A 26918-nucleotide genomic window follows, 5' to 3' on the forward strand; every position below is an offset into this window, starting at 1 on the left:
CTGCCCTCAGCCTCTTCACCTTCTCTCTAACGTGAAGCTGTCAGCTTGAGAATACCTGGTAGCTCTGCCTAAACCCTCTCAGGTCCTTTTCCCCCTTGTAAAAATTGTTAGGACTTTACTATTGGGCCCCTGCTTGGCTCCAGAATGAAAGGAAAGCTGGTCAGGTGTGGGAGGTGGGGGGAGCAGTGAGCAGGGCCGCTTATGTGCCCTCCTGCAGCTGGGGAGTTAGAGGTTGGACAGAACACCTCCGGCCCTCCCAGGCAGCCACGGCAGCCCAAGCTCCTCCCCGGCAAACAGGCAGGCTCTGAACCCCACTCCAGCTGCTGCCGACTGTGCCTTTAAATTGCTGCTTTCGGAGGGTGCATCTAGGGGGAGGTGGGAGGCAGAAAAACATCTTCCTACCGGTCTCCCTCCTCCCTCCCCTCCAAGACTCTTCAGGGTTTGGAGAGTGATTGCTGTCCAGAGAGAATCTTTTCTAGCTCCCTGCTGGCAGGCTAAGGCCCTCCGGAGCCCAAGGCGAGCCAAAGCATAAGCCAGTAGGGTTATCTGTGTCAGGATCATTTCCAGAAGAATAGTTCTGGCCCCTGGCAGGTACAGACAGGCCAGAGGAGAAGAGGCAGAAGAGGAGAGAAAGGAGGCTCTTTGCGAGCAGCCCAAGTTGGAGAAAGGCTCTGTACTTTTGGCGTTCCTGCAGGGATACCCCTCTCACATTGGCAGCCAGGCTGAGAAAGGGCTCCAAGATCCCCGCGGAATGACAACCCTCTCCTTCCTTCTCCTCTGGACCCTGCCAGGGCAGGTCCTCCTCAGGTGAGCTAAGTGGGGGTGAAAAGGAGGTGCATGCAAACACCAGCCGAGGGGGATGGGCAAGCTGGGCATCTGGCACAATTTCCTCTAAGTTTGCACAAAGCCCGAAGTCTGGAGGGGTTCGGGGAAGACACACCCTCCCCCAATTAGGACCCCAGGAGCTTTTTATTAGCGATGTCAAGGCCCTGGTCATGCTGGGAATGTTTCTGCACAGGTAGAAGTTTCCCGGGCCTGGGTAGGGGCTAGGCAACTAAGCCCGAGAATGGAGGGTGCCTGTCCAGACACCTAACCCTGTTTCCCTGTCGTCTGGGCCACACACTGCTCAGATCCCTAAAAATGACAGCAACATCTGTCAACTGCCAGCCCAAGAGGCTTTCAGAAGCAGGGGTTTGCCCCAAGACCACGTCGGAATGGAGCTGGGCTAGACATTCTTTGGACTTCCTGTGGTCACCCTGCCTGTGCTCACTTGGTTGCTCTTTATTCCTTGAGGGGCACAAAGCAGCAGTCACTTCCTGGACTTGCAGGAAAGACATGCTTTGGGCTCCCTGTAAATGTCCTCCCACCAATTGCCCCTTTCTCACTAGACCAGGAGCCAGCCTACGTTGGCAGGGTGAGCTGAGCAGGAAAGACAGCTGCAGCCTGGGCTGACTTGCTCATAAGAGCAGTGCCTCCCAAGGTGGAGAGGGTCAGTGCCACTGCAGCATCCTCCTCCTCTTCCTCCTCTTAATCCAAGAAACATCCCAGGGCTGCTTGCCTCTGGGAAGCCTCCTGCCCCACTGTTTGCAGACACATTGGCTGGCAGGCTGGTAGGCAGGCAGAGCAGGGCAATAAACTTCTAAAGAGAGAAAAGCAGCTTGAAGTGGAACGGCAGCACAGCTGGAGTTGACAGGAGGATGCAGGCAGAAGGGGGCATCACATTGGGCCTTGCTGGCCCTCCAGGAGGGGAGGCTGCCTCAACGCCCAAGCTCCAGTGGCAGCATTCCCACTGGGGCTTGGAGAGCAGAGGCAGTTAGAGCAACACGGGCCCTTAGAGAGTCTGGAGTCCAAGTCCTTCATTGTACATAGGGAATCTGAGACCTAGAGAGGGGGAATGACCTGCCCAAGGTCGCTCAGCTACCGAGCACCAGAGTGAGAGTTCTCTCCCCATGCCGCCCTAGAACCTTGCATGAGAAAGATTGTCACCTCTGGATCCTCCTAGGTCCTGTCAGTGTTTAGGACTTTCCAGGAATGAAAGAGAGGAAGGAGTGGCTGCACACAGTGACTCTGCTCTCGGGTCCTCAGACAAGTTAGCCCCAGAAGAGGGGGCTGTAATGGGGGATGGGGCCTTAGACAGCTAAGCCCATAGCCTGTCCCAGGATACCAGGGCTAGGACTAGCAGGAGAGGTGACCTGAGAGTGGGGCTGAGGACGGTGGGGAGGGTCCATTTTCTCCACATGCAGGGCCATGTGGCCTCCCAGCAGGCAGGTGGCAGGTGGCCAGCAGCAGCAGCAGCACCTGGCTAGCGTGGACATCCTGTGGTGAAATCACAGACTTCTGTTTGCTCCACCACCACCACCAGCCTCCTTTGATTTTCAGAGCCTGCCTCTGTCCCTAGGGTAAGGGCTTCCTCTTGTTTAGAATATTCAAGGAGGCAGGACTCTAGAAGGTCAGGGTGGGACTGCCACTGACCTTCCCTAACTTAGGCTCCTTGGCAACCCACCCTGGGCTGCCTGAACCATAGTATTGTGATAGATAGAGCTAGTTTTGAAGTCAATAGTTCTGGATTCAAATCCTGGCTTTAGCGCACACTGGCTGCATGACTGGAAAGAAGTCACTTCACTTTGCTGATCCTCAGTCTTCTCATCTATGTAATGAGGGTAGTCATAATATTTAGTCAAGAGGACTGATGTGAGCACTAAACTAGACAGAGTGTGCAGAGCATTTAGCATGTTACCTTAGCTATTTTTATTATTCTATCGGTCACTGAATGGTATATGGATCTACTGGGAAAAAGGAGCCCACTGGCTCAAAGGAGACTAGTTCTCAGCAGGACAGCAGTCACCCTGCTGCTCAGTCCCCCAGTGCACAGCAGCAGTGACAGTGGTGGAGCTGGCTATAGAGCAATGACAGCAGGCAGGAGGGAGCAGGAGGTGCCTGGCCCAGCCTGGAGTCCAGCTGAGCTCGGCCCCGAGGACTGCTCTTGTCCCCAAGGCTTTGCTGAGCTTGTGGTCCCTAGTTTATCCGTTAGTTGGCAAGTTGGCAAGTAGGCATATGGAAGGGGCTTAGCTGCTGTTAGAGAGAAACCTGTCAGGGGAGAAGGGAGCTGGCTTCTAGGCTATGCCAAAGCACACTGGCTCCTTCCTCAAAATCAACATGTTGGTGGGGGGAAGATGGGAATTGACCTCAGCATGTTCACCCTACCGGGAGGCTTTCACCTGTCCCTAGAGCCCTGCTCCCCCACCATAGTTGCCAACGCTAGTTCACCTGCTTGCAGTGGCATGGCCCTTAGCTAAAATGTAGCTCAAACAGAGCTTCCTGCTGGAGCACATGCCAGAAGCCGAAACTCTCTCTTCAGAAGCTGGGACCTAGTTCCTTCCTGAGCAGCCCAGCATAAAACCCAAGCAACTGACACCAACTCTCAGAAATAGAAGTTGTCCTTGAGCCCTTCCCATCCTTGACTAGGCTAGACATGCATGTCATCTCCCATAAGACATCACTCAATGGGTGTTTTCCAAGTACCTTCAGAAAGAGAACACTGGATGAGGCCTTAGCTTGGGGTTTGAGTCCTGACTCTGTCACTAACTCTGAGACTTTGAACAAGTCAGTTCTCCTTTTGAAGCCTCAGTTTTCTCATCTGTAAAATGGGAATAACAGTCCTCACCCTATCTCACTGAGAATTGGGAGGGTAAGAAGACCTACTGTCTGTGAAAACACTTTTCTAGTACTAACTGGCAGGCTGCTGTGTTGCCTTATGGCTGTTTTTGTTCTCATTTTGCAAATGGCATCCAGAAACCCATCCTCTTCCCTCCTCCTGCCTGAGGGGTATGGAAACTGTGATAAATACAGAATACAACTGGCCTCAGACTTCTTTACCTCTCTTGTCCAGGGTGGCCTTGGCAAAAGAGGAAGTCAAATCTGGGACCAAGGGATCCCAGCCCATGTCCCCCTCTGATTTCCTAGACAAGCTTATGGGGCGAACATCTGGATATGATGCCAGGATTCGGCCCAATTTTAAAGGTAAGAAATCTTCACCCTATGAAAACCCCTCCCTCCACACACCTTTGGCAGCACACTACCCAGCCAGCCTCTATTCCCTCCCCTAAGGAAAGGAGGCTGGAGGCGTAGAGCTAGTTCTAACAGCTCAGAAGAGGCCTCTCCTCCCCGTTGCCCATGGGCCTGTGTAGCTGGCACTGATTTCTCCCAGCAGTGCCCTGACCTGCAGCTCAGGGAGGGAGTTCTGGAAACTGCTCCCAGCCTCCTGGAATGCCCTGCCAATGGCCTGTGCTTTACTACCCTCAGGCCCACCCGTGAACGTGACCTGCAACATCTTCATCAACAGTTTCGGCTCTGTCACTGAGACCACCATGGTAAGGGATCTTCCTGCTCCCCACTTCCAGCCTAGTGTGAATGGGAAGAGCCCAGCAGATAGCAAGCTGGCATTTTTTGCCATATCAGCCCAAGGGAGGCTCCTTCTCCAGTGAAAAATGCTTACTGCCCCTGAGACGCGCTCCCAACATTTCCTCCTCATGGCCCTCCTGCTCATAGGCTTGCTGGGCCCTTGGGAATGGCAGTGCCTCTAATGGGCCCGTATCTGCACCCTCCCAGGACTACCGGGTGAATGTCTTCTTGCGGCAACAGTGGAATGACCCACGCCTGTCCTACCAAGAATATCCTGACAACTCTCTGGACCTTGATCCCTCCATGCTGGACTCCATCTGGAAGCCAGACTTGTTCTTTGCCAATGAGAAAGGGGCCAACTTCCATGAGGTGACAACGGACAACAAGTTACTGCGCATCTTCAAGAATGGGAATGTGCTCTACAGTATCAGGTGCACTGGGTGGATAGCCAGAAGAGTTTGTGTCAAGGGGAAGAATTTAGATGGAGACTGAGAGGTGGTAGGAGGGTTCCCTTGTGCTGTGATGGGCCCCAGTAAGCTGATGTCACTTTTTTCTCACTGTACCTACTAGGTTGACTCTCATTTTGTCCTGCCCGATGGACCTCAAGAACTTCCCCATGGATATCCAGACCTGCACGATGCAGCTGGAGAGCTGTAAGTGCCTCTAGAGGGTCACAGAGGGCCTGGAATAACAGCCAGTTAACCCAAACTCATGACATCACAGACAGGAAAAGGGCCACTCAGAGTTGGGAAGAACTGCTCAAGGATACCCAGCCAATTCTTGGCAAGAGATGAGACTAGAAACCAGGGCTCCCTAACCCCTAGCCCACTGTGTTTTTCATCCCCACACTATTTGCTAAATCTGGCCGTTTTTGCGGGGCTGGGGAACAGATGTGTTTGTGCTGTTTTGAGGGGGCTATTTGAGTGGGATCTTCTCTGACCAAAGGTATGTCCCCTCTCACAGTGCCTGAAGCAGTTTTACCTTTACTTCCCTTGAGTTAAGACATTGAAGATGCTTATAAAAATGCCAGGGTGAGCAAGGTGGTGGCACTCTTGGAGCCCCGATTCCCCACGAACACAAATAACCTTTGTAGAGAGGTAGGAGAGGACAGTTCTAGGCACAAGACAGTGCCCGAAAGAAGAGGCTAGCCAAGGGCTCCTCTGTGGCGGGGGTGCCAACCCGGAGGGGCTGCCCAAAGTGCAGAGGAACTGAAGGATGGCAAGGCTGGGCCATCACTTATTTCCACTCCTTCCTCATCTCCTGGGTTGGGGGAGACTATGAGACCTGGAGCCATCCACTACAGGTTCACAGAAGAAGGCTTATAAGGCTGTTTCTAGCATAAAATAACTGTGATGAACAGAATGTGTCCTATGTGGTCAGCTCTTTAGAGTGCTTAAACCACTTTCACATCCAGGCTCTCATTTTCCCTTCACAGCAACTCTGAAAAGTGGGTAGAGCCGCTACTATAACTCCCATTTTACAGAAGGGGAAGCGACTCACCCAAAATCACAGAGCTACTCTGGGTCAGGGCCCAGAACTGGATATCTGTGAGCCTTGGTGTTTGTGCTCCGATCTCTACCTGACATGTGCGAATATGGTCCTACACATGGCATGAGCCCTCATGAACTGCTATATGTGAATAACTTGGCATGTTCAGATATTAGCTTTAAATTTATGCCAACTCAAGGCCCTGGCTGGGATCTATGGTATGCACATTGTCTCATGGATGACAGGCAGGATATAAATAGCTCTCTCCTCCCCGAGGTGATATGGCAGAAGCCCTTGCTCTGAGGTTAGCTCAGCTTAACACATATGTTCGGTACACATGCTTCCTCCCCTGGGCTTGAGGTATGGCAGGAAGCTCCCAGCTGAGTTCCTTGACATCTTTCCAACCCTTTTGACCTGCTTTCTAGGTCTGCCAGAATAATTTCTCTTTGGGTCTTCCTCAAGCTTGAGAACAGGATAGGGAAAAAGTCTGTAATCTTCCTGATTCACCTGCCCACTCAGGATGGACCCATGAGACAACTGACCAAGTGTCCTCTCCAGAAAAGTTTCCCTTTCCATGATGAGCATGAAGCTCCTAAACCCCTGGCCTTACTCCTCACCTGTTCTCTCCTGCCTGTTCTGATCCTACCCCTACCCCCACCCAACACCCACACTCTGCAGCCCTCTGCCATCTCTGTCACTTTCAGTTGGCTACACCATGAATGACCTCGTGTTTGAGTGGCTGGAAGATGCTCCTGCTGTCCAAGTGGCTGAGGGGCTGACTCTGCCCCAGTTTATCTTGCGGGATGAGAAGGATCTAGGCTATTGTACCAAGCACTACAACACAGGTAAAAACCAGGATCTTTATTGGCTGTGAGCCACAGGAAAATCTTCAGATGCGAGGAAAGGGGACAAGGTGGCTCACCTCTATCAAAGGTTCATCCTATGTCAGATATGGGGCCAGGTGCTTCATATACCTTATCTCTTTGTGATAGTGATTGTAAACACCATTTTTCAGAAAGGGAAAACTGAGGTTCTAAGAAGTTAGTTAAATCAAGTGTCCAAGTAACACAGCTAGTAAAGGGCAGATTCAGAATTTAAATCCAGGCCTTCCAACTCCAAAGTCCATGTTCTTGTTTCTGTGGTATGCTGCAGAGCAAATGACAGTGGATGGAAAGTTTCCCACTTTTCCTGGGGTCAGCTTTGTGTGGAAGCAGGGAATCCGCATCCGGCAGTAGGGAGTGACTATGCTGAACCCAGAGGGAACAGGCCTGAGGGCAGTGGCCAGCTTATGGTGCACGCCTCCCACTGTTGCCACCACTGCCAGCTCTCAGGAACTTCCAGGTGTGAAATGTCAGCTAAGAAGTGGAGAAGGCTGCTTTCCCAGCCTGAGCATCTGCCCCCCTGCAGCCTCTCTAAGAATTGCTGGCTACACATTTTCCCTGACAATTTGTGAGGAGCTCTGACCCTGAAATAGGGGCAGCAGGCTGAAGAGGGGAGATCCTGGGTCCCTCCCATGGTGGGCTGATATGTTTTGAGAGCTGCCGCCTGAATATGTGTGTGCATGTATGTGGGGGGTGTGGGGAGGGGGAAGAGGAAAAGGCCAGAATTTAGAAAATGCAAGGGAAAATGGAAATTGATATAAACTTTTTGGAGTAAAAAAGTTGTCAATTTGTATATAGGTCAGTGGTTTTCAAACTTCAGTGTGCATTATATTCCCCTGGGGAGTCTATTAAAATGTTGACTCCTGGGCTCTACCTCTCAGAGATTCTGATTATGGTTACATGTACCTGGAGTGATGCCCAGAAATCTGCATTTTAACAAGCATCCTCAGGATTCTGATGCAGGTGGTCCAGCGAACATACTTTGAGAAACTTTAATCTAGAAGCTAAAATTTTTTTCAACTTGTTTATCCAGGAATCCTACTCCTTGAAATGTATTATACGGAGCTATTCCAAAATTTTGCATTGGCCTTAAACCCCAAGGGGTCTCCTGGGTGGCTGTTTATATTAGCAAAAACTTGGAACTGTTTTAAATATCCACTGATAGGGCAGAGATTTAGTAAATTACACAGTGCCTCTGCTTGATGGACTAGCATGCAGACGTTAAAAGGGATGGTTACAAGGTGCTTATGTCAATGTGGGAAAGTACAAGTGAAAAAAGGTAAGATTCAGAGATGTAAATAAAGAATGATTATATTATGTAAAAAGAAACAAATCAAAAGCATGCATTGAAAAACCTTGGGTGGAAATAGCACTAAATGTCTGTAAAGTAATGTAATACAACAGATAAGAGCAAGAACTTTGGAGGCAGATAGAGCTGAGTTTGGATTCTGGCTCCATCATTTACCAGCTGAGTGCCCTTGGGAAACATGACTTAATCTCTTCATGCCTCCATATACTTATCCGTAATATGAGAGATAATAATTTTACTTGCCCCGAACAGCTGCTATGGAATTAAATGAGAAAAGTATATAAAGTCAGGTCCCTTAGTAGGGGTTTGAAATGTTATTATTCTTTCTCTACTGCTCATGTTTTCTATACTAAACAAGTTTTAATTTTGGATTTAAAAACAAAACTGCTATTGCAAAAAAAGAAAAAGAAAAAGAAAGAAAGAATGGAAAGAAAATATGGATACCTGATAAAGGCATGTCATGGCAAGAATCCCAGGGTAGGGTGAAGTGAGGTGGATTCAGGGAACAGTAACAGGTCACAGCGTCATACAACATGTCAAAGCCTTAATCAGTCATTGACGAAATCACTGGCTTTGAAGAATCAATTAGGCCTGCTAAGACTAGACCTAGGCCAGAATAAAATAACAATATATGCATCTTCTCCTTTTTGCTTGGATTATCCTGAGCCTCTGCTTCTGAAAGAAGCTCTGAGCTAGTATTTTCTTAGCCCTGAGGCCCTGGAAAGCAAAGTGAAGGATGGCAAAAAAGGTGGAGCATTGGTCGGTGTGCCTGGGCCAATGCACTTTTTGTTTGTGGAATAGAATGCTGCAGCCTGATACTCTGTGGGAACCTGGTCCCTGCTGTCCGGAGCTGGTCTCTGTTGGGCATTGGTTCCATATGTTTGCTATCCGGATCTTCTCACTTGCTTGAGACACAAGCAGTGTTTATTCCAGTGAACTGTTGTTGCTAGAGAGCTTCTGGGGCACTAGCAAGCACAAGCATGGCTGCTGAGATCGAAGTGGAGTGTAAGCTAATTGCTTTGTTAATAATGATAACAATAGTAACAGCTACCTATGTGTCAAACACCTCAAATATATTATCTTGTTTAGTTTTTCCAATAGCCCAGTGATGGAGTTGGGATCATTACTCTGTTTTACAGGCAAGGAAACTGAAGCTCAAAAAATTGGGGTGTTTTGCCTAAAGGCACGCAGTGGAAGGTTCAGGATTCAAACCCAGGCAGTCTGACTCTGGAACCCTCCTGCTCTTTTGTACTTCACACGAAAGGCCTTCTGCTGGAAATCAAAGTGCTGGGAGCAAGAGGCCAAGTCTTTGATGGTCGCTCTGCGAGCTTCCTCAGTACATACATCTGGTACTATCTAGGGCCATTGTGAAAGGCTCATTCATTGGCCCGGCTGAGGTGCCCAGAGGCTGGTCAGCAGAGGGCTGCCCTAGTCCTGCTCAGCTATAGGCTGGGGACCTAAGGTCTGACACCTCATCTCTCTCCTTGCAGGGAAATTCACCTGCATCGAGGTAAAGTTTCACCTGGAACGGCAGATGGGCTACTATCTGATTCAGATGTACATCCCCAGCCTACTCATCGTCATCCTGTCCTGGGTCTCCTTCTGGATCAACATGGATGCTGCCCCTGCCCGTGTGGGCTTGGGCATCACCACCGTGCTCACCATGACCACCCAGAGCTCTGGCTCCCGGGCCTCTTTGCCTAAGGTGAAGAGACATGCAAGGGAACTTGCTTGCCATAGAGCACCCCATTTCCCATTCATCCCAATATGCCCCCCTGTTCACCATTTACCTTGGATTTAAGGTTGGGAAGAGCCACTGGGCAAGAGCTGGTGTCCTGCATTCTCTCTCCCCCTGTAACATACTGCTAATAACATTGCTAACAATATGGAGACTGGAGTTAGGGATGCTGTCTGGCTAGGGAGTGAGGAGAGGCAGTGCCTTACTTTGACTCTCTTCAGGAAATACTAGCATGTCCAAGATCAAAAGATCCTCAGCAAGTAGAAAGTCCCATTCCCTCATAATACAGATGAGGAGAATACAACCCAGAGTGGTAAAATGACCTTCTTAAGGACATGCCTTATAAGAAACAACCAAAAGAATATCAGAGTTTTGAACATATTTCTGTCTTCTTACAGTATCAGAAATTAGAAACTGTCACAAAGAGCTCTAGGAACAGTACCCATTCTTTTGGGATGAGAAAATTTTGAGGTAGCAAATAACAATTAAAGTCAGTGGACTCCAGTTGGCTGGGCCTGGTGATGTTTTGATTACGCAGGAAGATTTGTGCTGATGGGACTGGGCACAGATTTTCCCTGCCTCATGTCTTCATGTAGGGAATTTAGAGGTCACCTCAAAGTCCTTACAGTCAGCAAGGCTCTGAACAAATCAGGGAGCAAGGCCACTTATTCATTCAATAAATATTTATTGAGCATGTACTATGTACCAGCCACTGAAATTTGTCATGGAGAAATAACAGGAAGCAAAAGCAACACAGTTCCTTGTGGATCTTACAATGAAAATATTCCCTCTTGCACTGATTTGTTGGGAACCAGGCCCTATGATCTCCCATCTCTCAGTACTTGTTCCCAAGACTATTTACTGGGGGCTTACACAAGGGATAATTTCAGACATCCATGGTGAATTTATGAATTTGCTACATGGCGAGGGGGCAGTAGTGGATAGGAGTAGGAAATTAGGATCAGACAGACTTGGGTTTGCCTCTTAGGCTCATCATCTAGTAATAATTTACCTCAGGTAAATTCCTTAACTTCTCAATTTTCTTGCCTGTAAAAGGGAATAAGAATATTACCAGTTCCGGCCGGGCGCAGTGGCTCACACCTGTAATCCCAGTACTTTGGGAGACCAAGGCAGGCAGATCACAAGGTCAAAACTTCGAGAACAGCCTGGCCAACATGGTGAAACCCCATCTCTACTAAGAATAGAAAAAAAAAAATTAGCTGGACACAGTGGGGCGTGCCTGTAATCCCAGCTAATCAGGAGGCTGAGGCAGGAGAATCGCTTAAACTTGGGAAGCAGAGTTTGCAGTGAGCCAAGATCACACTACTGCACTCCAGCCTGGGTGACAGAACAAGATTCTATTTGAAAAAAAAAAAAAAAAAAAAAGAATATTATCAGTTCCATAGGGTTATTGCAAAAAATAATGTATTAACACACAGGACAGTGTTTGGCACATAAAAACCACTCAATAAATGTTAACTATTGTTATAATTCTCAGGTGTCAGGGTTGAAAAAACTGAGGGATGAATCTGGGGCTAAAGCAGCTGGTGTTGTCCCCAATTATTTTTGACTTGCCAGAAACCTTTGAGCTAGTCCAAAGCCCTATAGGGATAAATGGTGACAAAACTCAGATCAGAATCACATGTCCCAGGAAACTTTGTCAGAGATCATTTTCTGTAAATGTGTTTCCTAGATGGGCAGGGATATTGACAAGGCTCTGAGAGGCAGGCTGGACTTAGGAAGGGCTACACAGCCAGACCAGGCTGTGACGGTTGTGTTTTGATAGTGATCTCGTAAGGAGGCCAGAAGCCAAGAAGCAGTTCAGACCTAAGAACTCTGCCCTGGTTTATTGCCTCTGCCACACAAGGCGATTCATCTCTAAAGCAGGGAGGTACTGCAATTTATGCTTTATTCTTGCCAAGAGAACTTCCTTTTCTGGTTCCCTCCTGTGAGTGAACATAATCCATCTGCTCTCAGGAATCACTTGTTTCCTCATTTGGAAAAAATGAATTTTGTTAGAAGGTTGTTTGTTTGCAGCATTTAGTACCTTCTTGTCAGATTTTAATGACTTCTTCATGGCCTCATTGGCCAGTTAAACAAAATATCCAGGCCTACACTCTGAACTAAATAGCCTCATTAGCCAGCCCCTCAGTGCAAGGGACTCAGTAAGTCAGGGACTATCTGCTCCCTCTTGAGTTTGTGCAACATTAAGTTTGGTGGGAGCCCCATGAGGTCAGGCCGGGGGTTTCCAAAAGCCACACCAATCCCACACCCCTAATATAACTCTAGTGTCCAGAATAAGTGGCAGAGGCTTACTTTGTTAAGGGAACTCAGCTGGAGCAGCCATTCCTCATGTTTCCAGGAAACAACAGTTACTTTGCCTTTATGGAGCCAGCAAAGGCACTGACTACCATCTCTTTGCCAGGTCTTTCATCTCCTCTACTGCAGGAAGCTCATAGAATGGAAGGACTAAATGGAAATTTCTTCCAGAGGCTAGCAGATTAGATCTAAAGTTGCAGCAAGGGAGGAGCCACTTCTGTCTAGATTCTATCATCTAAATAAATGCCTACAGCTATTGGGGCAGGTAGTAGTAAGGAGGGTAGAGAGCAAGCAGAGGTCAGCAGATATACACATGTTGCTAAAGCATCTATCTGTTCGTTTATTCATTCAAAAAAATATTTACTGTGCACCAGAAACTCAGGTAGGCATTGGAAGCAGAACAGTGATCGAGATAGAAACAGACCCTACCATCAAAGAGCTCACAGTCTAGTGGAGGGAATGGCCACGTATGTGATGGAGGCTAAGAAGTTATAGGTAACCTGAGCACATATAGTAGGACAGCCAACACAGACTGGGATGATTAGGGAAGGCTTCACGGGGGATGTGGCATCTAAAGTGAAAGCTGAAGGATAAGCAAAAGTTATCTAGGTAAATGAGAGAAGGGATAGAGGAGATTGGCTCTTTAGGAAACTACTGAGATAGACACCACAGGTGTCATAGATTACAAGGGGTGTGATGAAACTGAGGAGGTGGGCAAAGGCTAGATATCATGGTAAGGGGAGCACAGACTGTATCTTAAGGGTAATGGACAATCACTGAAGGATCGTAAAGGGGAGTGATATAATCAGATTCACATTTTGAAAACAACTCTGGCTGCTATTTGGAGAACAGATTGGAGGTAGCAAGAGTAGATGCAAGGAGACCATTCACAAACCTTGCAACACTTCAGTTGTGCTAGGATAGTGAGTGGACAGATTCCAGAGATTCATTTATTCATTCATTTATTTGTTTGTTTACGTATGTATTTATTTATTTATTTTTACGACAGTCTCGCTCTGTCACCCACACTGGAGTGCAGTGACACGATCTCGGCTCATGGCAACCTCTGCTTCCCAGGTTTAAGTGATTCTCCCACCTCAGCCTCCCCCACTAGCTGTGATTACAGGCGTGTGCCACCACATCTAGCTAATTTTTTGTGGTTTTAATAGAGACAGGTTTTGCTATGTTGGTCAGGCTAATCTCGAACTCCTAGGCTCAAGTGATCTGCCCCTCAGACTCCCAAAGAGCTGGGATTACAGACATGAGCCACTGCGCCCGGCTGAGATGTTTAAGATATATTATTGACATGCTCATCATTAACAGGACTTTCTTCCTAGTGCTTATGGTGTCTTTTCCTTTGATGGTCTAAGGACCTTTGTGGACATCCCTTTACAATAATGAGTAATTACCTCATTATTGATCTTGATAGAAGGTATTTGATATCCTTGGGGCACTGTGGGACCGACAGGTGGTGAATGAAATAGGATGCCCTCTTAGTAAGTGGCAAAGTGGAGACACCAAGGGATGCTTAATCAGGGTTGCCTAGTAACCCAGTGCCACCATCTCAGTGACATTGCCCTAAAAGAGTTAGAGCAGGGTTTTTCACCCTTAGCACTCTTGACATTTGGGGCTAAATAATTCTTTGTTGCATACATGCATGTGTGTGTGCATGTGTGTGTGTTGAAGGCCAGGCAGGGAACTGTGTACTGTAGAATGTTTAGCAGCATCCCTGGCCTGTACCCATCCCTGTAGCCACCACCCCCGGCAAAATTGTGCCACCACAAATGTCTCCAAACATTACCAAATGTCCCTGGTGGGGGGCAGGGTTGTCCCTAGTTAAGAACCACTGAGATAGAGGGTTTATTTATCTAGTAAAACTTGCTCCTTACCTAGGGTCTGCAGCACACTCACTTCCCATCATAGCAGTGGCTGATGAAAAAAGTGGCCTGTCTGAAATCCTGTTCCTGCTGGGGTGCCCTATGTGGTGAGCTCAGCAGCTCAAAACTATGTAGGAGGCAATCTGGTTGAGGAGATGAAAAGACCTAAACCTGAGCTCTGTCCTCAACTCCTGGCCCCAACCAGTTGCAATGCCTGGAAGAGGCCAGAAAGTGGGAGACAAAAGTACATAGAGGCTACCAAGGAAAGTAGTGAGAGGAGAGTACAAGGGACTGGATAGGTGGATGCCAACAGCACCTTGCAACTAGCAAAGCATCCTGACAAGGGGTGGGTGGTGTTCCCTCAGTATCCCTACCCTGTTCTTTCCAGGGTGAGAGATGAGGCCCCAGCTCACTACTGAGCTAAATTCCTCAGCAGAGCCTTTCCAAAAGAGCAATAAGGAAAACCACAGGCCCAAGGGAAGAACAGGGATGGAGGGTAAGGAAAGAACTCCTAGTCTGTCAGCAAGACCGCAGCCTAGGTAGATGGCAATGCCACTGAATTGAAAACTCAGAACCCCCAGGTCCTAGTGCCATCTTCTCACTGGGTAATCTTGGCTAAGACTCTTCTGTTCTAGGCCTTAAATGTGCTCATGTGTCTCACATAGGAATCGTGAACCCTGCCTGACCAATTACCACTGAGGCTGTGAGGTCCCTAGGAGATAACAGAGGGAAGACAAATGCAATCTTCATGCTCATTGCTGTTTATTGAAAGAGAAGAATCAGAAGATCAGAATGAAGACAATAATAAAAGCAGAAGCAGAAGTATGAGAAGAATAAAGAAAGCAAGGGAAAGAGTTGTAAGAAGGAAAGAGTTGTAGTAGTAGAGGGTAGAGAGTGCACACAGGTGGAGCATGATAGGCAGTCTGATCTTTTCCATGTGGGCCTTCAGACATTGTGATATGTCATGGAAAGCTGCTTTAAACACCAGAAGAAATTCAGGATAAAGTTCAAAAACAGCAGGCAATCGATAGGGGTTGAAAATCCACTCAACAGGCCATGGAAGGACTCCAAGAAGGTTGATTGTTCTGTCGTTGGATGTTGTAGGTGTCCTACGTGAAGGCAATCGACATCTGGATGGCTGTGTGTCTGCTCTTTGTGTTTGCTGCCTTGCTGGAATATGCTGCTGTCAATTTTGTTTCTCGTCAGCATAAAGAATTCATACGACTTCGAAGAAGGCAGAGGCGCCAACGCATGGTGAGTACAACTAGGGAGGGGCTCACTTCCTTTCTCCTTTGGACTCCTTCCTCCCTACTCCTCCTCCCACAAACCAAGATCCACCCCAAGGCTGCAAGGACTAGAGAGGCAATCAGAAACACCAGATTCTAGTGCTAGGCTGGTCACAGTTAAGCTAAGTACTTTAATCTCTTTGATTCTGTTTCCTTATTTGTCCAATGGGACATCTGTAAGACAGTATAGTAGAGTGATTAAGGGCATGGGCACAGTGCTTGGCATAGAATAAGCACTGAAGATATGTTAGCTAGTATTAGAGCCTTACCAAGTTAGTTAATAAGAGATTGCTCTGAGAAGTAGTAATGGCTCTCTCCCCAAACCGGAGGAAGGTAGCCCAGGTTGTCATACACTAATTGGTGGTTAAGAATTCAATAGTCAGGCATTGGTGCCTTTCCAGGGGAGCATTATAAGAGGGCCCCCATAACTAAGTTGGAATCGCGAAACCACCACTTGCCTGTTCTGACTGTTGGATTTCTTCTTCTTGATCTTCATTGGATGCATTAGAGTTGTTGGGCTTCAGTTGTTCTCCCTCACTCTTGTCTATTAACCTCATTTCTTCTACAGTAGAGTGATCACCTGGGGAAATATAAAATACATCTTGTCGTCATGACAGCAGAGCCAGTTTGCCCCCAATTACCCAGACAATAGGTGCTAGGTAAGTTGTCATGACAACAGAGGTGGCTGGGCCAGCCTCACAGAAGCAAGTGTCCAATTATGAGCAAAGCTGAAAGCCTTGCTGAGCTACATACTGGTTGCATAATCATTAGAGACAGAGTTCTGGTCTGTCTTCAGCTCTGACTGCATGTTTTCTGTCTAATCCGGAGGCTCTAAAGCCAGAGAGGCAAGAGCATAATGACCTCTGGGGGATGGGAAACAATGCTCTGAACCCACTGTAAAAAACCTGACTCTAGCTTGTCTGAGCCACACTAGCACAGGAACTGTTCTCTCCTCCCACCTCAGCTGCTCCTGGGGCACCCCTTCCATATGTCGGCACTAAAAATATCTCCCAAACTACCTCCTGGGTTTCATGTCCCTTGCTAAGGTCCCTTTCTGCTGAGGGCAGGACTCCTGTCTCCTCCAGGGGTTCTAATGTATCAGTCCCTGCCCTTTAGTCGGGCCCTGTGCAGTACGCCCTCTAGTGGACTAATCCACAACTACATGTCCTGGAGTAGGACTCATTCTTCAAGAAACCTAAAAGCATTTCCTATCCCGTACCAAGGGTTAAAGAAATATATATGTACACCTAGCAGAAGGGCAAGAAAAAAGAACATTCCATTTTCTAAGCTAACTGTCCCTACCCCCTCTTTAGCTGTGTCAAACAAATCTGCCTGCAGGTACCAAAATCTTATCTTTATAGGGGTTTTGATTTTGGTGCCTTCTCAATGCCTACCTTGGAAAAAAAGACTGCAAACCAATCCAGAGTCCTTTCACCAGCTAAGCTGCCCGTATGGATGTCCCAGCAACAAAAATGCTGCCATCGCTACTGTAGAACTACTCCAGGTTGACAGCAGTCCCACCTCCTTTCCTGAACCCCTGCAACCTTCAACTGCCTACAGCCTGTCCCATCCTGCTCATATATATAGGCTGACTCTGAGCTCATAATGGAGTCTGTCATGACCAGTGCTCAATTATTACAAAGTCACAGCAGCAGCCTGGGCCTTGCTTAGGATCCTGGGGCCTGCCTGAAAGTGGGCTGAGGCTTATTATTAATGTGAATAAAACTGAAAATCAAACCCATGTCATTCATCATGTCCTTTTTTTGAGTCTTCTAAAGTCATTGTTATCCCAGAAACTGTAGCAGGAAATTTGGAAGCACCAAGCAAGCTGTAAAAGTTGATGGAGAGTTCATCTATTTCTAGAACCTCTGTCTGGGCCCTACTGTTCTAGCTAGAGAAAAAGAATTCTTCAGTCTGGGAGGAGCACTATTGAGGCAGGGAGAAAATCCATATGATCTCCAGGGAACCCTTAGCCAAGAGTCAGTTACGAGTGTTCTAGGAGCCAGCCAGCCATTCATGCCTTTTTTTCTCAATTCTCTCCTCAACCAACAACTCCATAGCATGTTGACCCCCTTTCATGTGACTGCCTAAAGTGGTTAACTTTTTGCCCATGCAATCCTGCACTGTCTTCCTGGCTAGTCCATTAGCTTCCCCAGGAAGGGGAGGCTCTTTTTCCTCAGCAGGCCTTAGCACCAGGCTCTGGCCACAGCAGTCATGTAACCCAGCTCACCAACTTTTACAGTCTGATTGGAGAGGACTCTCAAGGAGGACAGAGCAAAAAGCTTGCCATGATCAATGGAATAACTTGAGAACTGGAAGAAATTTCAAAATATTGCCCAGTTATCTCAGGGGCTTGATCCCAGAACCCTGCCCACCTCTCTTCATCCTCTAGCACCCTCTTCCTTCCCCATTCTCCCATCTCTTTTTTCTAGCTCCTTTCACTTCATATCACTCTTTCCCATCTCCACACCTTACCTCCTACACTGTGCATTCCCTCCTTAGTGTGTGTGGTTTTGGAACATCTTCCCTCTCTTGCTTTTCAGTTCTTCTCTCCTAATGATAGCAAGGGAAAAAAAAGTTCTATTTCAACAGGCACGTAAGCCACAAAGTGATATTTAAGGCTTCATTGTCCTTTTCCAGCAGACACACACACACACACACACCACACACACACACCACACACACACACACAAAACACCCCTCAGAATTTGGCCTAAGTAGAGAACACCCAAATGCAGGATCCCCCCACCGCCCCTGGATTTCAAGCCACTCATTTTTGCTCCCCCAGCTGCAACAGGTACAATATGTTAAAGGCCCAAAAAGCCAAGAGCAGCTTACTTTATTGGCCATATTTTCTCTCCTGTGTGAAATGGCTTTTTCCAGCCTGGGAAATGTGTCCAAATAACTTCCTTTAGATTTACTATGATTGGAGAAAAGGAAAAATAATTGCCTCCATAGAAACAGAAATAACAGTTGGATCCAACTTTCCCCCTCAGGGCTTTTTTGCCAGCACCCTATGCTTACATTCTCTAGCTGGGGTGGGGCTCAGGGGATCAGGGTGAGTACTGAGGAACAGGGTGATCTGAGGGACCCTTAACTGGAAAGCAAGAGAGAAAACCATTTTACTTACTCCGCTCACTTTAAAATTCTTGCAAAATATTTTGTTTGCCTCTAGTTCTTCATCTCAAAAATGGGTCCAGCACCACTTTTCCTGTTAGAATAGTGTAAAAATGAATTACAGAATGCATGTGAGGTGAACCAAGGCCTGTCCTTATGATGATATGTCACCTTTTAGTGATGTTATCTTCAAGGGTTACTAGGACCTACCATACCAACATCTCATCTACAAAGCCACTTTTCAATGTGGTGCCATAACTGCAGAGGTCCCATGATAAAGACCCTGTGGTGTCCCTCTGAGAGGGACAGAGTGTTTAAAATCTACTTTATTTACATTTTGTATATATCTGTGTCACATACCTATACAATATATACATATGTTTTTCTTTTTCTTTTTCTTTTTTTTTTTTTGAGACAGAGTTTCGCTCTATCACCAGGTGCCAGGCTGGAGTGCAGTGGCGTGATCTTGGCTCACTGCAACCTCCGCCTCCCGGGTTTAAGCAATTCTCCTGCCTCAGCCTCCCGAGTAGCTGGGACTACAGGTGCGCACTGCCATGCCCAGCTAATTTTTGTATTTTTTTTTTAGTAGAGATGGGGTTTCACCATGTTGGCCAGGATGGTCTCGATCTCTTGACCTCATGATCCACCCGCCTCAGCCTCCCAAAGTGCTGGGATTACAGGTGTGAGACACCGCACCCGGCCTATACATAACTTTTTCTTATAATTTATAGTAAATATCTCAGGTAGCCACAGGATGACCAACTCTTCCTGATTTGCATTGCACATCCCCAGTTTCAGCCCTGAAAGACCCAAGTCTCAGCAACCCCTTCTGTCCTGGGCAAAATGACATGATAGTTTGCGTCATCCTCCAAGGGGGCATTGCACTTCAGGTGATTTCTTAGATAACTGAAGCTTTGACTCTAAAACCATAAATATGTTAAGAAATTACAACCATCTTTGAAGGAAGCATTTCTTAACTCTGTTCTTTAGAAGTAAATAAAATTAGACTTGTTAGGGTTACATATAAAATAAGACTAAATAGTCTGTGAGTGGGGGCCTGAGGTCCTCATACAAGCAAAGCTCTCTATATTGACACTCAGAGGTTTTGGTTTTCTCTCTCTCTCTTTCTTTTTCTCTCTCTCTCTCTCTCAAGTTTATTCATCTGTCCTTACTTCCTGGCTCCCAGCTGCGTTTAGCTACTGAAGGTTGTCAGCTAACTACTGGAAAATGGGCTTTCAGCAGTCTGCCACATTACTTAGTGCTTATATAAAATTTACCCCTCGCTAGGCATGTTTTTATCATAATGCATGCATTGTATAACAATGGAATGTGCCTTGGATAATATAAGTTACCCTGGATGTACTGACCCCTATGTCAACTCTGCTGATTTGCAGAGAAGCATACATAACTGCAATAGAGTGATCAGCTTTATCCTAATTTGGACAACCCATTGAGTTATTTAAAACTTTTGAAATTTTCAGCTTCAAGTTGAGATAAATTTTCAAAGATACAATATAAAAGGGAAACAAATTCTGAAGGTTTTGAGAGTCATTAAAATCAAGTTTACTGGCCGGGCGTGCTGGCTCACGCCTGTCATCCAAGCACTTTGGAGGCCAAGGCGGGTGGATCACCTGAGGTAGGGAGTTCAAGACCAGCCTGAGCAACATGGTGAAACCCCATCTTTAAAAAAACAAAAAAAATCAAGTTTACTAAGACTGAATATCTCAGCTTCACTATCTAATAGTTTGGTTGTTTTGTTTATTACCAGTTACAGATAACTTGACATTAAGATGTCTTCTCACAGTGGCTGGCACTTCACTGGATTTTAGATGGCTCTAAATGGTGTTTTGCATTTTACATGGGTAGCTTGGGGCCTATCTGCAATGGAATCATAACATACACCATATGTAGCATGTATAGCTGCTTAGCATACATCTATCTCAAGAGTAGTTTTGTAACCATAAAAAGGATACAATGGGCCTTTGTACCCAAGCCACGCTGTCTGCATAACATGCCCTATAAGATATTGATGTGTGGCCTGTTCTCTATCCCTCTGCCTTTGAGCTTTGATCTCAAATTCTGCTTTTTCTTCCTTTTAATTCAGGAGGAAGATATCATCCAAGAAAGTCGTTTTTATTTCCGTGGCTATGGCTTGGGCCACTGCCTGCAGGCAAGAGATGGAGGTCCAATGGAAGGTTCTGGCATTTATAGTCCCCAACCTCCAGCCCCTCTTCTGAGGGAAGGAGAAACCATGCGAAAACTCTACGTGGACCGAGCAAAGAGAATTGACACCATCTCCCGGGCTGTCTTCCCTTTCACTTTCCTCATCTTCAATATCTTCTACTGGGTTGTCTACAAAGTGCTACAGTCAGAAGATATCCACCAGGGTCTGTGAATAGGGTGGGAGCTATAGAGTCCTGCTGCTGGCTTCCTGCTCCCTCCTGGGTGGGCTTTTCCCCTCAATTAGACTCCATCAGGGGCTTGGACAGTTCCGTCCTGATCTCCCACTCAGAACTTCAACTATCAGTTCCAAAGCTATGTGGGCCTATACTGCATGGTACCAATGGTGGCTGTGCTTATAAAGATGGCTTATCTACTATAGTCTATGTTTTCTCCATACTCTCCCATTTCTCATGAGACTAAGATTTGGCCATATTCCTAGGGCCAGGATTGCCTTCTGCCCTTGCTGGAGCTTCTCCATTTTCCAGTACTCCAGTGGAGACTTCAGAACACTGCAACTAGATTCTGGCATTTGTAATCTTAATCTGCACCACTTCTCCCCCGCCACCTCCCACCCAGAGCTTGGCCATTACTCTGTCCTCTGTGTCTCCTGCTGCAGACTGAAATAGAGAGTTTTTCCTATCCACAAGCGCTACCCTGTGTGGTTCAGTCAGGTTTCCTTGCAGTGAGAGGAAGGCAAAACTGCAGGTTCCCCAACTCTTGATAAGGTTGGAACAGTCATAGGCTGCACTGGGCTAGTGACTATATGGCTCAACAGAGAGGTGTTCAAGTCTCTTAGGAAGCCCCACACTATCAGAATTGGGGCAGAGACTTTGGGCTCTCAAAAAGACTACTCTTCCAGATCCACCTGAACATTCTGGTCTCAGAAATATTTGTTCGGTTCTCTAATTAGCTAGCATGGTGGCAGGGTCTGTTAGACAGCTGGGGACTGTAAAAAGAGATAAATGTTTGTTCTTTAAGAAACTTAACTTGATGATGCTAGAAAACGTTCTAGAAAAGTGAGATCCAAGGTAGTGGAGCTCAGGAAGAGTAGAATACAGAAACTATTCACAGAGTCTTCTGTTGGCTGGGCTTTAATTTGTTTCTTCTTTTTCTCCAAAGCCTCTTTATTTTCCAGGGCCCCTCATTTCCAACCTGGTCCTTTGCCCTCTTCTGGTGAGCAAATAATGGTGCCACTGCAATCTTGTTAAGGATAGAGTGGGCCTCAAGTTTCCTGGAGAGAAAATAGGCATGGGGAGGACCCCTATCCTAGATCAACATTGATTTGACCAACCTCAGGGTAGCAGTTGTAAAAGTTAAAGAGCCATAATTCAGAGTTGTTTCTTTATCCTTCTTGCTCCACAAGGAGAAGCAGTGAGTAGGTGTAGCAGTCAGTTGAAGCTACCAGAAATGTCAGAATAGACAGGGTTGGTGTGGAAGAGCCCATTTCAGGCCTGACATACCACTGGGACATGGGGAAGCATTTGCCTGGCATACTGAGACGTTTGAAGTGACCAACTGTGAGCAAATGAAACAGGAGAGATTAAAGTGTGGAGCTGACACTGGAAGAAAGAAGTGATCAAATGATCTCTTAGACATCTTATCCTTTTCTCTGGACCTAGAATAATTAAACACGTAAGTCCAGTCTCTCTGTTTCTCTCTCTCTCCTTTTCTCTCTCTCTTCCTCCTTCCCTCCCTCCCTCCATATGGTGTTCCCAATTGAAAGTCAATAAATCCAATGGTCAAAGCAAATCCTATAATCAAACCAAGAGCTTGGCTTTGTCTTTATCCCTTTTCCTATTGCGCTTGTCTGCTCTTTCCTGTTCACTGAGATATTCCTCTTGTCTGTCACTTAGTTTTGAGGAGAGCATTCTGAGCTGACAAGGTAGCTGGTCCAGAAATTATTTTTATTGGCAATATTATTACTCTGGTGCCAAAGAGATTTAAATTAAAGAACTGGCATAAGGGAGCAGATTGAATTGAGAAGGGCAGAGAATCCCTGTTTTTCTATTTCTGTCCAGGTAGTGCCAATCAATGAGAGGCCACAAGCCACACTCCTTTGAAAGGGGCAGAGAGCATCTCTTTGATACTCTCCATGGAGGGGATGGGGTGTCAGGCTGCTGCAGCCCGAAGGCGGGGGTAGCGAGGGTGGGAGGGTGGACTATGGAGATGAGCTTATTGCACAAAGCTCTACTTGTTATAGATCTTGTCCAGATGGGCCAACTGCACAAATCTGCCCTGTTGGAAGTCTCAAGAACAATGCCCTGGAGACAGCTACAGCACTGAGCAATAGAGCCTGCCCAACTGGGACTCACATCAGGGCATCAGCTGGTGCTGGGAGCCAAAGAAGCCAAAGTACCAACCAACATAATAGCCCACAGGAGCACACAAAGCTACTCAGAGGCAATGCCAGGTGGAAGGTGTTATTCCTCCCTATCAGAGCCCCCAGGCAGGGAAGGGAGATGCGAAGTGTCAGAATCACGTGCAAATGACTTTTATTTTCCTCACCCTTCCCAGATATGTACAGGGGCTGGGAAATACTCTGTCTCACTGGTAGCATCTGTCACCTAGCAATCCCTCAATCATGGAATAAAAACTGGACACTTCTTAGCACAGTGAATCAGCAGGAGGTCACAAGAGGCTCACTTGGAAGTTACTTTGATTTATCATCATTCTTATAGTACTCACCCCTCCAGAGACCACACTACCTTCTGCCTAGATCATATCTGAAGTGATGTTGAGATTTAAAACAGCATTTTTTAAAGGGGAAAAAGTTCCTGCATAAATAAAGTGTTTTGGGTGTTTTCATTAATTCATTTTTAATATTTAATGCCAGCTAAATAGTTTATACATATATTTTTCCAGGGCAAGGCTTTATTTCTTCAGTTTTTGTTAAGGCTATCAGCATCTCCATCTTCCCTTCAGTTTGCTCTGCTCTCTGGAAAACCAGTGATCTGTCATCTTTTATTCCCTCATTCTACAACCACAGCCTCTTGCTCTCCCAGAATTCATAGGCAAAGCAAAAAGAGCTTTCTGTGTGGAAGAAAGGTCGTGAATAAAATTTATTCCTTGAGCTTTCTCCTATAAGCATTTTCCCCTACCTGTCACCAAAGAATGGGCATGCTTCTAGTTGAGAGGTTAGCTTGACTCTTGAAGTTATTTTCTCTTTTCACTGGGCCATGCAAATATCTCAACTTTGTCCAGAACGTATCACTTCCTGGGAATCTTTCTGTGTGTTCTCACTTGCCTCTCTGCACTCTCAATGAAGGATTATTATCTTACCATTTATTGCTATCAAATCTTAAATTTGATTTCACTATGTTAGAATTAATGGTCTTCCTAGGCTGTGCTGCTGATGAAAGACAAATCAACCAAGCATGGGAACCACCAGGGAATTAGGAAGCCAGGTAGCATTGTCATCTGCTCAATGGAGGACATGTAGAATAAGCTCTTTGACGGCAAAGACTCTGTCTTATTCAACTTTTTTTTTTTTTTTTTTTTTTTTGGTAGAGACAGGGTCTCACTATGTTGCCCAGGCTGGTCTTGAACTCCTGGGCTCAAGGGATCCTTTTGCCTTGGCCTTCCAAAGTGCTGGGATTACATAAGTGAGCCACCACGCCTGGCCATTATACAACTTTTTAGCTCACGTAGCTCCTGGTACCTAGCAACACTCAGTATGTGCATGTAAAATGATAGCGTGACTTCCCACTCAGTTTGCTGTATAACACATTCATTCTCTTTCTGTGAACTTATTGGTCAAAGAAAAAATAGACCCAGAAGAGATCTTATAAAATCAGATAGAGTTCACACACACACACATGCATACACACACACACACACACACACACACACACACACACACTGGTCTTTGAGTGTAACAGAACCTAAGCTAAGAAGACAGCAAAACCTTGTAAATCGTATCCCTGATTTAAGAATGACAATGTTCTCAAGAGCGCAACTTCCTAAACACACTGCATGTGCTCACTTCCCAAAGGTAAGGAAGGCACTGTGCATGCAGGCAGCCCACTCTAAGGGAAGAATCATGGGAAAGGGGAGCAAGGCACTGGAGGTGGGCCAGCCTATAAAGTCCTAGGATCACGGTTAAACGAGGCACTTGTTCTTCAAGTCGCCCACTTGAATCTCTTCAAGTGCACTTTCCTTTCTTTCCTGCTCTAAAGCGTTTTAATAAACTTCCACTCCTGCTCTGAAAATAATGTATAATGTTATGATTAAAGATTAGTAATATTCCAAATCTGAAGACTAGTGTCAAGCTATATTTCAAAAACCAATCACCTGATAAGAGCCCTGGCAGTGAAAAGTGAGTACAGTAGCAGGGATTTTGACCTCTGCCTGCTCCACACATAGTTCTCACTGGAAAGCCAGTCATTTCTGAGGGGATAGCAATTAAGCTGGTCTTCTCAGCTCACACTCTTCGCTACATGATGATACTTCACAACTGGGTTAACGCGTACAGTCTATGAACTTGGGCTGGTGGCATCAGAACAGCTTGTTAGGAAATCCTAGAAGGGCATCTGAGCCAGAGGCTTTCTCCCTCACAGAGCACTCTCTTCATGGAAGGATGATGAAGTAAATCTGATGTCAGGGAGCCACCTGAAGAAGTCACATGAGAACTCAGCTATTGTCACTCTGACTGTGTAGCTCTGTTTTTCCCAGTCTCTGCTTTCACCACGAGGCTTTCTACATATATCCTGGTTGCATTATACTGTATAGGGCATTACCAAGGAAATACATGCTCTTACTATCAATTTTACGGAATAGGGCAAATTCTTACCATCATGTAAATTCAGGGAACATTTAGCCTTACAGAGCTGAAGGGAGAAAAATATACACATATTCTTCATTTTAATAGCTTCTATTCATGACAGTGTAGTGATTAAAACAGTGTGGTGGCTTTGGTACCAGACAGAGCCTGGGTTTAAATTACAATTCCAGCACTTACTAGATATGGGTTCTTGGACAAATGACTTCACCTCCCTCAGTCTCAGTTTCCTCCTCTAAAGCGACATTTGAAGGCTCTGAAATATCCAGCATGCAGTAACTATGTGGCCTTGAGCAAATCATCAAATTTTTTCTGTGCTTCAGTTTTTGCATCTGTTAAATGAAGGCAATAACAATACCTACTTCATAGGGTTGTTGTGGGAATTAAATGAGATAATTTCAGGCGGGGTGTAGTCTCAGCACTTTGAGAGGCCAAAGCAGGAGGATTGCTTGAGGCTAGGAGTTCAATATCAGCCTGGGCAACATAGTGAGGTCCTGTCTCTACAAAAAAAATGTAAAAATTAGCTGGACATGGTGATCCTGTAGCTGTAGTCCTAATTACTTGGGAGGCTGAGGTGGGAGGATTGCTTGAGCCCAGGAGTTTGAGGTTTCAGTGAGCTGTGATTGCACCACTGTACTCTAGCCTGAGTGACAGAGCGAGATCCTGACTCTAAAAAAAAAAAAAAAAGAGAGAGAGAGAGAGAGAGAGATAATGCAGGCAAAGTGCTAGGCAAATAATAAGTGTTTAATTAAAATTAGCTATTACATGACCAGACTACATCATCATAATCTCTCTTCTACACGTGTCAAATTTCGAACATGTGAGCCTGTTTGGAACTTCAAATTTCCATGCTGTAAGTCTCACTTGCTGAGCCCACACTTACAAAAAGGGTCAAGCTAAAATCACTTTATGTTTTGTTTCTCAACTGACACTGGGTTCTTCCTGCTGGCATAAAACATATTTTAAAACTATGCAACTGGCTGGTCACAGTGGCTCACGCCTATAATCCCAGCACTTCTGTAGGCCGAGGCGGGCGAATCACCTGAGGTCGGGAGTCGAGACCAGCCTGACCAACATGGAGAAAACCTGTGTCTACTAAAAATACAAAATTAGCCGGGCATGGTGGCACATACCTATAATCCCAGCTGCTCGGAAGTCTGAGGCAGGAGAATCACTTGAACCAGGGAAGCGGAGGTTGTGGTGAGCCAAGATCATGCCATTGCATTCCAGCCTGGGCAACAAGAGCAAAACTCCATTTAAAAAAAAAAAAAAATTATGGAACCACGGAAAATGGCTTAATCTCTCTTAGCCTCAGCTTTTTCAGGTGCAAGGAATAAGAAGAAGAAAGAAAAGGAGGAGAGAGGGGGGAGGAGAAGAGGAAAAAGAAGAAGAAATGTATCTCTCTCTCATTCAAAAGAAAAAATAAAAAGACAAACTACTGTCCATTTGACCTTGAAATTTCTCTCCATTGACCTATTGCCCTCCTTTTATTCACCACCAAG

At 46.2% G+C, this 26918-nt stretch overlaps 1 protein-coding gene across 1 annotated transcript; it reads left to right on the top strand.

Moving 5' to 3' along the window:
* The first annotated feature begins 244 nt into the window (after window positions 1–244).
* On the top strand, window positions 245–22427 carry LOC116543623 (glycine receptor subunit alpha-4). The gene is made up of 9 exons (XM_032269304.1): window positions 245–807; window positions 3890–4020; window positions 4303–4370; window positions 4609–4832; window positions 4972–5054; window positions 6594–6734; window positions 9570–9784; window positions 15118–15267; window positions 20521–22427. The coding sequence occupies exons 1-9, from the start codon at window positions 752–754 to the stop codon at window positions 20809–20811; spliced, it is 1359 nt and encodes a 452-aa protein (XP_032125195.1). The 5' UTR covers window positions 245–751; the 3' UTR covers window positions 20812–22427.
* The last annotated feature ends 4491 nt before the right edge of the window (window positions 22428–26918 follow it).

This window comes from Sapajus apella, unplaced genomic scaffold, assembly GCF_009761245.1.
Source record: "Sapajus apella isolate SASKATOON/1434 unplaced genomic scaffold, GSC_monkey_1.0 scaffold191, whole genome shotgun sequence".
Taxonomy (NCBI): domain Eukaryota; kingdom Metazoa; phylum Chordata; class Mammalia; order Primates; family Cebidae; genus Sapajus; species Sapajus apella.